The sequence below is a fragment of the Manacus vitellinus genome, unplaced genomic scaffold (genome assembly GCF_001715985.3).
Source record: "Manacus vitellinus isolate BGI_N305 unplaced genomic scaffold, ASM171598v3 scaffold_10_pilon, whole genome shotgun sequence".
NCBI lineage: Eukaryota > Metazoa > Chordata > Aves > Passeriformes > Pipridae > Manacus > Manacus vitellinus.
This window is the reverse complement of record NW_021938838.1, coordinates 1267656-1279829: the sequence shown is the minus strand read 5'-3', so window position 1 is coordinate 1279829 and position 12174 is coordinate 1267656. Positions and strand designations below refer to the sequence as shown.

Genomic DNA, 12174 nt, shown 5'->3' with positions numbered 1-12174 from the left:
CGTTCCCCGGCGTGGAGATGAACGCTCTGGCCCTGTTCCCCCCTTACCCCGCGTTTGACCCTGTTCCCTGCCCCGTTTCTATATCCCGAGCCTTCCCGTCCATCCCTGTGGCGCAGCAGCGTGTGCCACGTTCACATCTTGGCTTTTCGCCTCCCCACAGGCGCTGCCTTTGCTGGAGTTTACAGAGCTGCGGGGAAAAAGATGATCCCCTTCGAGGCCCTCATTTTCGGTGTGGGGCAGACCTTCTGCGTGGTGGTGGTGTCGTTCCTGCGCATCCTGGCCACGCTGTAGCTCCCCCTGGGGAGGCTGGAGGACACAAACCGGAGTGGGCGTGAAGGACCTGGCACCTGCTCTGCCTCTGGAACAAATCCCAGGGAGCACAGCTCGGGGCTTGTGCTTCCTCCACTGATTTAAGGAATTGTGAGGGCCTGCTCCTGCCTCTAGTGTGGCTTGGAATTAAGCTGAAAATTGTGAATTTTGTTACTTTTTGGTAACATTAAGTGCCAAGTGAAACTTATTTCTCTGGAGGGTAGGAAGATGGCTTCTGGAGGGGGAGGCCCACATACCTTTTAGCAGTGATGAATTGTAGCCACGGGACATAACTGAGATGTGACACTGGCTGTGCTGGAGTGGGAGCAGGACCACAGAGTGACACGGTGTGCTCAAAGCTCACTTGGTGCTTTGACCTGCTGTTGCTTTGTTCTCAGTGAACCTGAAGCTCTTTTAATGTGAATTTTCTTTAGATTAAAAAATTAATTTGTTTTCTTCCCAGCCCAAACTCCTTCATACCAGGTCATAGTCTTAGTGGATTTTGAGAGCAGCAAAAAGGAAAACTCAATTTAGATGGATGAGGGTGCAGATTTGTGTCTGGGAGCTGTGGCTGTGAGGGCTGTGCAGGGGAAATGACCAAACACAGCCCCAAACCAACCCTTAGCTGGCAGAACAGTCTCCTCATGGGCTGTTTTAGTTTGCTTTGGCTTTAAGTGACTTTTTACTTAACTGGTGGCTCTGCTCTTGTACCCAGTTGTGCCACGTGGCTGGGGCAGCTCAGGTGCTTCCCAAGGGCTCGGTTCTCCGGGGAAGCTGGGGTTGAACCCCAGGGATGTGGGGTGGTGTGGGCAGCCCCAGGGGTTTGCTGTGTCCTTGTTTGTTTGTTCCCAGCTGCGGAAGGAAGGCACCATCTGCATCCAGCCTTGTGGGACACACTTCCTTTTTGTGTCTTTGCTGAAGTCCTTTGGTCTCCAAACCAGCTCCCTCCCTGAGGCCACTGACCCTCCATGAGCCCGTGTCCTCTGTGTGAAACAACTGGACGTGGCACTCGGTGCCATGGCCGAGTGGACAAGGGGGTGATCGCTCAGAGGTTGGACTCGATGATCCTAGAGGGCTTCTCCAAACTAAATGATTCTGTGATCCCTCAATAAGGCACTGTGTTTATCATGGGAAAGGATTTCTCTCTGCATCAACTTCTCCTGAGTGGTCTGTTGCTGGCAAGAGGTGTTTTGCAGGAGCTACTTACTGAGATTAAATTTTAGCCCAATTCAGGGTATAAAGTTGTGCATTTTAGGAAAGAGTTTAATGTGAATCCTTCTCCTTAGGTGGGTGAGGTCCAAGTGGTGTTACTTGCACTGAACCCTGGATCTGTGGAGTGCCCCGTGTGCCGTGCTGTTTGTAGAGAGCCAGGACAGCCTTGGGGGGAGGTTGGGCCTCTCCTGCCCTCTTTGGGGACAGAAGCAATGAAAAAGCAGGAACAGTGATCTCTCTACTGTCTTTCCCCCTTACAACTTCTTAGCACATGTCTGGAGTGCCTGGTTTAATTCACAGGAATTACCCTGAGTCTTCCTGGATGGATTGAAAGTCTCTCATGGGACTTGGATTGGGTGGGTCTGGCCTTACCTTTCAGATGATGCCAGAAACCCATGTCCAGGCACCTGCTGTGCTCCCCTTTCCCCTGCCCCAGTGCCTGGCATCCCTCAGTAGCCACTAAGCTGATTGCAACTGGGAAAGCACTTTATCCGTGCCCTGTGTTCCAGCACGAGGATGGTTCCTCTGCAGGAATGGGGCTGAGGAATGCAGGACACAAATGGGGCTGCTACAGAGCCCAGAACAAACGAAACATTGCTCAGTAAAATCACTCAGTGCTGGGCAAACTGAAAAACTCCCATTCTCTACCCATTCAGGTCTCCCAAACTCTTGCTTTGAGATGGTTCTGGTTTACTTGGAGAACTGGCAGCTTGACTGCTGTTTGGATGTGGAGTGGTTGGAGCTGGTGGTGTCTCTCTGTGCCCAGACACTGAGAAATTTTTAGGGAATTCTCACATAAAAGGCAAACAATCAGTTTTTGATTTGTCTTGACAGGTATTAGCGCTGAGGGCAAGTTCTTTCTGTCATCTTGGTGCTCACAGAGCATCCTCCACTCCCCCAGCTGCCTTCCCAACCTCCCTCTCCAGTAAAACCAGATCCAAACAGGAAGGAGGAATAGCCTTGAGTCGAAGCCCCAGGTCAGTCACTGAAGGCAGTTTCCTCCCCTCTCACTGGTTTGGCCTTCCCTTTCCATTCCTTTATCCCAGGGGAGGTGTGTGGAGGAATCCCTTTTCAGCAGGTAGTGGTAGACTTTGCTCAGTCAGACTTGCCAAAAGCTGCAAAGAGCCTGCAAAAATGTCAACGCCGAGGTGTCCCCGGCTGGACAGCTGGGAGGCCCTGCCAGGGAGCCCAGCCAGTGCATTGGTCAAGGAAACACCTTCCAGGGAAGCCACTTGTCCTAGAGGAACCCTTGGCTCATGTGGGAGCTCATGGCCCTGCTCTCTGTGTGCAGCTTCCCCCTTGCTCTCACCCGGCTTCCTCTCTTGCTCGCGACCGTGGCTGTCATGAACAAATCTTTATATGATCGAAAATTCTGTAAATTTTATTTTTCTACTGACACTTCTAATCCTGGTGGTGATTATCAGTAAATTCTGTAACTATTGGAGTGAACGATGTCATGTGTTTCTCCTGCAATGTGACAAAGGGGCCTGGGTTGTGTCTTTGGAAATGAGCCTTGCTCCTACCTCGCTCGGGGCAGGTTTCTCCTGCCAGGGGCCATCTGCACCAGGAAATGTCTCAATTCTGGTGGTTAATGATGTCTCCATTAGGAGCTGGACCTGGGCCTGCAGCCAGGCACCACAGCCTGAGGTGACATCTCGCTCCTGCTCAGCTGTCAGGGTAGGCTCAGCTGTCATCCCTGTCCCCAAAGGGGCCTGCAGGGTCCCTGCAGCTGCTGAGCTTGGTGCTGACCTGCTCCCTGCCCCTGGGGCTGTCCCCCTTGAGATGAGATGAGATGAGTGTGCTCAGAGATCAAAACTGGCCTGAAAAACTCACAGCCGAGCCGGGGGGGATCCAGGAGGTTTTATTGGCAGTAAAAGGTCAGCACGTTCTCTTGGTTTCCTCGGGTGAGGATGACGGGGGGTCTCAGGTCCTGCGAGAGGGTCTCGAGCCAGGCCATGTAGAGGGCACTGGGGCAGCGGCCCTTCCTGCCGATGGGCGGGGTGCTGCGGCACAGGGGGGCTGCTGAGGCACGGCCACAGCCCGGCCACAGCCCTCACCCCCTCCACTGCAGGTTATTTCCCTAGAAAGGGGCAGCTCCGCGTCCTCCCCCCCGATAGGACCCGGGCCAGACCCCTTGGTGCCTTCCAAGGGCTTTTCCCTGTGCTGTGGCACCATCCCACCACAGCATTAGGGTGTCTGTCTGGGATTTCCCCCCCAGGAAGGGGGGAAGGAACGGGCATGAGGGTGTTGCTGGCACCTACATGGCTATGAGTGCTGCATCCCGTGAGTAATCCAGCAAAATCTCGTTCAGCCTCACTTGTCGGAGCGACTGCCGAGCGAAGAGAGTTGGCAAACCCAAAATTAAGGTTTCCAAAAAGACCAAGTTTTGTCTAAAAAGCAGGAGACCCTTTGCAGGACCCCCTTCCCCCAGGACTGGTGCTACCTTGGCTCTGTTTTTATCAACCTCCTCATCAGAAATCTTCCAGGGACAGCCCTGCCTCATCTCGTTCACGGTGGCCTCGTCCTTGAAGCCGTCGTTGAGCCTGAAGGGAGCGATCAGGTCCTCGAACCTCTTGATGCTGCAAGACAAGCAGATGGTGACTGGGAAGAGGGGCTGGGCAGGACTGGGGAGGCAGGGGGAAGGGGAATGGGGCCGTTACTGCTCTGGCCGGGGTTTCTGGTTGATGTCAGGGAGGATGTGGACTTCGTGGAAGCCAAGGCGGAACTTGCTCAGCAGAGAGACAATCCTGCCAGAGGGAAAAGGACACATTTTCCCAAAATTAGCAGGGAATGGCAGCTCTGGCAGGGACTTGCTGTGGCAGAAAGCCCTGCCATCGGCCTTGGTTTGCACTTCAGGTTTTCCCACACTGATTTTCAAAGGAGTGAGGCAAAGCAGCCCAGTAAGAGCTCACAGATCCCATGGGATGCAGAGCGGGAGGGAGGCAGCTCCTGCCACCACCCTGGGGACAGTGGCAGCGGTCAAGGGGCTAAGAGGGGCTGTGGGGCCATCAGCACTTACGCCTTCCTCTCCTCGTCCATCCTGTTGATCTGCCCACCGACAAACACCCGGATTTTGCACTTCCCCCACCGCTTCTTGCGCCCCAGGAGGTATGGGATGAGCAGCGTGAGACCTGTCCCAAAACATCCCATGGGAGACGTGGCAGTAACCCCCAGGCTCAAGAGTGCCTTCTTGATGCCAAATGCCAGGGATGCCCTGGCACCACTGGGCAAGGAGCGAGCCCTCCTGGGCACCACGATGGAGGTGCTGGGCTCACATTATCTGGACAGATGGGCAGCAAAGAGCCACAGCAGCCCAAGGGGAAGGTTACCTCCGTCGTCGAAGAGCCAGTAAATGTCGATGGTCTTCTTGCCCTGCTGACTCTGGAAGATGGTGCTCGCCTGCTGCTCGCCGGCCAGGGCGGTGCAGTCCACTGCCGGGGCAAGGGGGTCCCCATGTCAGCAAGGGGCACCGCCGGCTGCAGATCAAAGGCACCACTTCCTCCTGGTCCCAGCCCTGCTCCCCATCACTGCTTGAAACCCACGCCCCTCCCTGCTAACCTGGCTACCCAAAAAAAATCCTCAGAGCTGGGAATGCTCCAGATGGCCCAGAGCCAGGACAAACCTACTTGTGCTTGGGGCTGCTCTGCTGGCAGTGCCGTTCTCGGGGTGCTCCGCTGCCTCGAACGTGGGGTTAACTGAGGAGGGAGGGGAAGAGCATGGGCAGCACGGCAGCACCTCACTGTCCAGTCCCCTTTGATCCCCCCCAGGACTGTGACATGGTGTGGGGACATGGTGCTGGCTGGCACAACTCCACTGAGCACCCCAAAATCACTTACCGTGTGCCTGCAGCACTCGGGAAACATTCAGCCCTTCCTTCATCCTCATTAAGCACACGCCGTACTTGAAATCAAAGGCGTCGCTGGAAGGAGGGAGGAGGAGGCAGTTAACGGGGGCAGCAGTGCCAGCCCGGCCAGACCCTGCACATGTGGCTGCAGCGTCCCCCACAGCAGCCACGGGGCCACCACCAGGTGCTGGTGCCCCGGGAGGAGCCGGCGTGGCCGTACTGCAGGATGCCCACGTAGTCCTCCAGGCTCTGCGGAGACGCCGTCCGCCAGTCCCTCTTGTAGCCCAGCACTAGGATGTTGGGTCTCATCTTCCCGAGGCCGGCAGCCTACGGATAGGTGTCCCCATGAGACCCTTCTTCAGGGACAGATGGACACGAGTGGTGTCAGTCCACGGGGCAGTGACACAAAGGGTTGACTGGAGGTTGGGAAGGGGGGTCAGAGCCCCCCGAGCTGTGATGAAAGAGGAGGCACCCTGGTGATCAACAGCCAAAGATGGCTCTACCCTACCTGGAGGAGCATTTGGACTCCGCTTCTCAGATCCTCAGCCACCACATCCGTGTAGAAAGCCTTGATCTTCCTCTTCATAAGCCACTTGGCGTGGCCATCTGCCGTCAGCCTGGACTCTGGCATCTTCTGCTTCCGTGGGCCCTGCAGGAAGCAGGGGCAGGGGCTCAGGCAGCCTCTCACAGCTGGTGGTCTTGCCACCAAGGACCTCTAGCTCCTCTCTTCCCAAATCATTGGTAAGTGGTGGATGTAACCACTGCACATGTGGGAGGTTGCAATCATGGCAAGAAAAGCAGTGAATCCAGTGAGTGGACAGCCAGTGCACACGGTGCCAGCAGTCCCATGGCAATGGATGAGCTGGCTCTTACTGCACCCAATTGCTCTGGAGGTTCTGGGCTGCAGGACCCCCCATCCTCTGAGCAGCTGCCTCATCCTACCGAATCTTTGGTGATTAATTGGCAAAGGGAAGCCTTTAGCCCACAAGGTCATCCCAGTGCTTCACCAATATTGCTTAACAACTCAGAGAGGCTTCCAGTCAACACACTCCATCATACAGCAGCACATAAGTGGGCACAGTTCAATCCCCACCCCGTGGGCCCACCAGGACACATCTGGATTTCCCAGCCCACCATCTGTGGGTGGCCGGAGCCCCCAGGACAAGGAACCAGCTGTTTTCTGCAGGTGACTCACGATCAGCACATTGCCACAGAGCATCAGGCTGAGGTTCTTGGTGAAGGTCCCCACAAAGTCCACCAGGGCTGGGCGGAAGTTGGGCGGGCCAGTCAGCACCAGGCACTGTGGTCTGTGGACAGGAGGGAAAGGGAGTGAGGGATGGTGCTTTGGAGGCAGCTCTCTGGAATGATCTGCAGCTCTCCTCCCATGCCAGGCCAGCAGTAACTACAGGGAGCATCTTTAGGATGAGAAAAAATCATATAGCTGAGGATCCAGTTTCACTCTTTGGTCTCGTCTGATATAAAAAGACCAGTGTGTCTGCATCTGCCTGGTACAGGGAGGGCAGGGTTTGCTCAGCTTTCCACCTCTGCTGACACGGCACAGACATGGGATTTTGGAGACACACATTTTGCCATAGCTCCTGGTTACTGAGGGTGGTGGTGAGGATGTGGCCACGGGCACAAAGCCATCCTGGGTTTACTGGGTGTGGTGGCTGGCTCTGCATCCCCCTCCCTCCCTGCCCAGCACTGGGCTGCCCTTGCCTGTAGTTCTTGATGTGCTCGTCCACTTCGCTCAGCCCCACCGAGTAGCTGAGGGCCATGTTGTAGGAGCTGGCTTGCATGGAGGAGCCCCAGTTGACATCTGCAGGGGGAAGATGGATTAGCAATGGGCCCAGACACCTCCTGGGGCGTCGCTGTGCCGGGGCAGTGCCACGCACCCGGCTTTTTGTAGAGGACATATCCCAGGAGGAAGATGACGATGCCGAAGGCGATGAGGGCCGCCCACCAGGTCAGCAGGAACATGATCACCACCGAGACGGCGGCCCCGAAGAGCGCGGCCCACTTGCTGTAATACCGAAAGGAGGGTCGCCAGCCTGCACGCAAACACACAGAGCGGCCGCTGCCGCCACGGCTCCGCACCGAGCCACCGGCCACGGGGCACGGCCTGGCCTGGCACTGCCCACCTGGCGAGTTGGTGATGGAGGCGTGGAAGCAGCTGAAGTTGATGAGGGCGTAGGAGCAGAGGAAGAAGTTGGAGATGATGGGGGCGATGGCGTTGAGCTCAGCTGTGGGAGCAGGAGGAGCTGTCAGTGGCAGGGACAGAGCCACTGGCTGGTGCCAGGTTCCAGCAGGGTGCCAGGGTGGCAAGTACCCACCGATGAGGATGAAGCCAATGGCGATGACGTAGGTGAGCATGTAGCCACGGAGGGGCTCACTGTTCCTCCCGTAGCCCTTCCCAAAGAAACCAATGAGAGGGTAGAGCTGGTCCTTGCAGAGACACTGTGGGGAGAGACACACAGGGGACAGTGAGCTTCTCTGGAACACGGGATGGCAGCATCCCCTTCACCCCAGGGCTGCTCACAGCTGCAGAGCTCTGCACCAAGGAGCATCACCCACTGCCAGGCTTGGGGACAGGAGCTGGGGGATGTGGACACACCATCCTCTCACCTGGAAGACTTTGGGGGCTGAGACAAGGCAGGCCAGTGCCGAGGAGAGGGTAGCACCAAAGATCCCTGCTGTGATGAGGGGCCCAAATCCAGACACCATGCTCATGCTCTGCGTGAAAACCAGGGGGTCAGGAACCCTGGCACCCCTGCTAACCAACCTCCCCCCAGCCCTGAGGGATTTCCAGCCCCCAGGCTGGCACCCTGCCACCCTCAGTGCTTTTCCATCCACATTATCCAGGCAGCAAAGTCCAGCCATGTCCACAATCCCGAAGGAGACGCTCCCTGGTGCATCCCTGTTACACGGGTGCTTTAACAGCACGGGTGCCCCCCTGATGCCAGGCACACGGCTGCCCTGGGAGATCCATCCATTGCAGCACAAACCCAGCCAGGAGCAGGAGCTGGGCTGGTGGTGCTGAGCAGCACCTGGTAGTAGTTGCTGAGCCCGTATCGGCAGCTCTGGCGCTGGGCACAGGCGGTGAAGTTCCAGCCGTAGCCGCAGGCCAGGCCCTCGCAGCCCAGAGACCCCACGGCCACGCTGTCGTTCAGGCTGCCCGAGGCGTCTCGGACCACGCAGGCACCTGGGGGGACACACAGGGCTAGAGCAGGGCTGGCATCTCTCCACGGTTTCACAGCCCAGCCTCACATCCCATTTCCTGGGACAACCCCCGAGTCCCTGCCACGGGGCTGCCCCACTGCACGATGGCTGTGAGCAATGCCATGAGCTCTGTCACCCACCCACGGTGACTTTGCCCCACGTGGAGGCACAACAAGGTCTGGCACCCATGGCACCCACCCCAGGGTAGCAGTGCCAGTGCCTGCAGCTTGCTCCTGGCTCCCACCCAGCTGCATCCTCCCAGGTCACCCATTTTGGGGGAGGGCGAGCCCATCCACCCAGCTCACCTGAGGACATGCTGCTTACCAATCGTAGCAGAAAGCACCAGGTAGGACACAGTGGTCCAGAAAATGGCCATCAAGGTGCCCTTGGGGATGGCCACGGCAGGATCCTGCCCAAGGGAATCACAGAGATATGTAAGGCAGCTTTCCAGCAGCACCACTGATGTGGCATTTTATTTGTGGCTGCTACACAAGAGAAACTGTAATTCACTGCATCACAAAGCCACAGAGCAACTCCTGGCTGAGCCTCCCCTAAAGTTTACAGAAGAAATAAAACAGAGTCTAATGGTTGGATCAAAATGAAAGCCCTGGGGAAAACAGGGCTTGAGCCCTGAGAAATGCCAGCTCTGGGCACAACCCACCTTCAGGTCACCTGAAATGTTGGCCCCAGCCAGGATACCGGTTGCTGACGGGAAGAAAATGGAAAACAAGCCAAAGAAGGAGCCATCAGGCCCACGCCAGTTGGGCACGAAGTTCTGGGCAAAGATATCAGCTGGGGAGGAAGCAGAGAAGAAGCATTTCGGGTCTCCCAGTTGCTTTAATCCTGGCTGAAGCACCTCAGCACTGGATGGAGGCACAGCACTGATGGCAGGGAACCCACGGGAGGGGACACAGCTCAGCAAGGAGCACCTTCCCAGAGCAAACATCTCCCCCAGCAACAGCAAAGAGCTGGGCTCCAGTGATGCCCTTGGACCTGCCGAGCACAACCCCAGCCCGCGGCGGACCCACCTCGGTAGCTGAAGAAACCCTTCGCTTGCTTCTCGGCGGTGGCCGGGATCACTGTCCCCACCAGGTAGTTTATGAAAGAAACCAAGATGACCAGGAAGAACAGTATCTGAGCCTGCCAGACCAGAAAGAGCCAGCTGAGGGGTTGGGGGACAGGGCACAGAGGGAGTGAAGGATGCATTAGGAGGAACCCTCGCCCGTTTTGGGGAGCTACAGGTATCCTCCATTCCTCGGATGCCTGGTGGGCAGCAGGGACAGCTCTTATCAGCCCCAGGGAATAATGTGAGCAGAAGTGAGGGTTACCTTGGCCTCCCACTCCATGCCAGCCAGGGAGATGCCCAGCAGCACCGTCACAGTGATGACCCCAATGATGCGGATGTCGTTGGTGGGGTCCACAATGAGGGAGTTGTACTCCTGGGGAGGGGGAACCGTTCACAACGTGGAAATAACCCTCCCCCTTACTGAACCACTGGGATTTCCATGAGTTTTAGCAGCTGCTCTTTGATTATCAGTGGTCCAATACTAACACAAATGTTAATTAGTGCAGCTTGTGCAAGGAGAAGGTGAGGATGGAGCGAAGGAGGAATGTGGGACCCCGAGGCAGTTCCTTACCTGCAGCAGGTCCCGGACAGTTTCAGCAAAGCCCACAGTGTGCATGGCCACGGCCACCGCGTTTGCAAAGGCAAAGATCAGCCCGATGGAGCCGCCCAGCTCCGGCCCAAGGCTCCGTGAGATGAGGAAGTAGGTGCCTCCTGAGGCAGTGGGAGCACCCCGTGGCATTACTGCCTCCCCCTCAGGTTTTTGGGGACCCCCCTGCACCTTGCAGCCCGTGCCAGGAGTTCACATCCATGGGGCAGCCCCAGGGTGAAGGAGACCCCCGGGGTGGCTGGGAGGGAACACACTACCTGACTTCACTTTGCCATTGGTGGATATGGCAGAGATGGACAAGCCAGTTATTGTGGTCACTGTCACGGACATCAGGATGATGAGCCATGTCAGGGCTGTGGGGAGAGGGCACTGCTTCAATCCTGCATCCCCCCAGTCCCACAGACCACCCTGCCTTCCCTACGAGACCCACAAGGACCCTACACATCACCCCACACTCGTTGCCACACCATTCCCACCCCAGGTGTTTGGTGGTGGTGAGCCCAGTGCCCCCCCAGCTCCCAAGGAACCACAGCACCCACCGATTCCTGCCTGGGCAGTGATCCAGGGCAAGCGCAAGTAGAGGATGACTCCCCAGATGTTCAGCATGCAGCGAATCTGGGGGGACAGAGAAGAGTGCTGGCCATCAGGGCACGGGCACCTGGGCATGGCCAGGCCACGCCAGCTCTGCTGTGCCTGAGAGAAAACCACCCTGCTGAGGAGGGCAGGGAATTGCTCAGTGCAGGCACTTGCAAAAAATAGATATTGGGAAAAATGCAACAGGGGGCAAATGCTTGGGGGTGTGGGGGCAGGAGGGTGCTCCGTGTAGGATGAGTCACTCACCATGACACCCTTCACCCATCCAAAGCGGACGGGTTCCTGCTCGGAGGCTCTGCCTGGCTCCCCTTCTGCCTCCTCCAGCCCAGGCTCCGGCCCAGCCTCGGGCAGGCCATTGCTCCACTGTGGGTCACACACGGGGTGGAGGCGGCCCGGGTCAGGCTGTGGGGTGAGGGGAAGGCAGGTGAGGGTGGGCAGCAGCCAGGCATCCCTGGAGGGAACACTCTGGCTGTGTACACAGCCAGAAACAGCTGGAAACAGCTGGGTTCCCCCTCCAGCTTCTCCCAGGGCCTTTTCAGGGCACAGCATCAGTCATGGCCCCAAGAGGCAGGAGACAGAGTGACACACCACAGACACATTGCAGGGCCCGGTGGCACAGCCAGGGGATGCCGGAGATGCCACAGGCAGGGCCGAGCCCCCGTTACCTTGAGGATGGAGTGCAGGTCGGCCAGCGTGGGCCTGCCCTTCCTGGGGTCGCCCACCCCCTTGCTGTTGGCGTAGTGCTCGTAGGCAGGCACCATGTCCACTGTGTTGTAGCCGAAGGTCCTGGTGCAGAGGGTGCTGCCGCAGAGGGAGGGCTGGGCACTGTCACAGCCGGGCCCCTCGGCGGGGCCGAAGGGACCCCGGGCCCCCTCCTCCATGGCCAGGAGGGTGCTGATGGTGAAGCGGCCGCTGCAGCGGGCCGGGGGCAGGGCTGGGGGTGGCAGCTCGGCCATGGCCCCTGCCCCAGGTGGCTGCCAGGGCGTGGAGAGGGGCTCGCCTGCTTTATACCCCGCAAAACCGGAGTGAGGCGACCGGCACACACCCACCACTGATGCTAATGGAGGAAAGGAGTCGGCTCGAACCACCTCGAGCTGGTCAGGAGGAAAAAAAATAGCTGGAAGGGACACCAAAACCACCGTAATGGGCATCAGTGCCTCCCAGCACTCGATGGGGGCAGCGATAACAGATTTGAGATTAAGTCCCAAGGACAGATCGGCAGAGAAACGCGGCGTTGAGTTTGCCTCTGGCCCCGACCCGGGAACATTCAGTTCCCACAGGGATTTATTATGGAAAAAGGGAGCAAGACTCCCACGCACCCTC

At 57.8% G+C, this 12174-nt stretch overlaps 2 protein-coding genes across 2 annotated transcripts; one reads left to right on the top strand and one right to left on the bottom strand.

The window, feature by feature from the left end:
- The first annotated feature begins 17 nt into the window (after positions 1-17).
- TMEM170A (transmembrane protein 170A) lies at positions 18-2970 on the top strand. The gene is made up of 2 exons (XM_018085233.1): positions 18-52; positions 117-2970. The coding sequence occupies exons 1-2, from the start codon at positions 18-20 to the stop codon at positions 289-291; spliced, it is 210 nt and encodes a 69-aa protein (XP_017940722.1). The 3' UTR covers positions 292-2970.
- Positions 2971-3366: 396 nt separating this feature from the next.
- SLC12A3 (solute carrier family 12 member 3) lies at positions 3367-11807 on the bottom strand. The gene is made up of 26 exons (XM_018085221.3): positions 11517-11807; positions 11098-11253; positions 10797-10872; positions 10515-10610; positions 10222-10361; positions 9913-10023; positions 9613-9724; positions 9246-9376; positions 8909-8993; positions 8413-8567; positions 7991-8098; positions 7699-7822; positions 7507-7608; positions 7261-7416; positions 7085-7184; positions 6561-6672; positions 5874-6014; positions 5586-5692; positions 5358-5440; positions 5148-5216; positions 4851-4952; positions 4541-4652; positions 4182-4268; positions 3965-4100; positions 3783-3850; positions 3367-3524 (listed from the first exon to the last, which is right to left on the bottom strand). Exons 1-26 carry the CDS (start codon positions 11805-11807, stop codon positions 3383-3385), a joined length of 3102 nt encoding a protein of 1033 aa, XP_017940710.2. The 3' UTR covers positions 3367-3382.
- Positions 11808-12174: the final 367 nt, after the last annotated feature.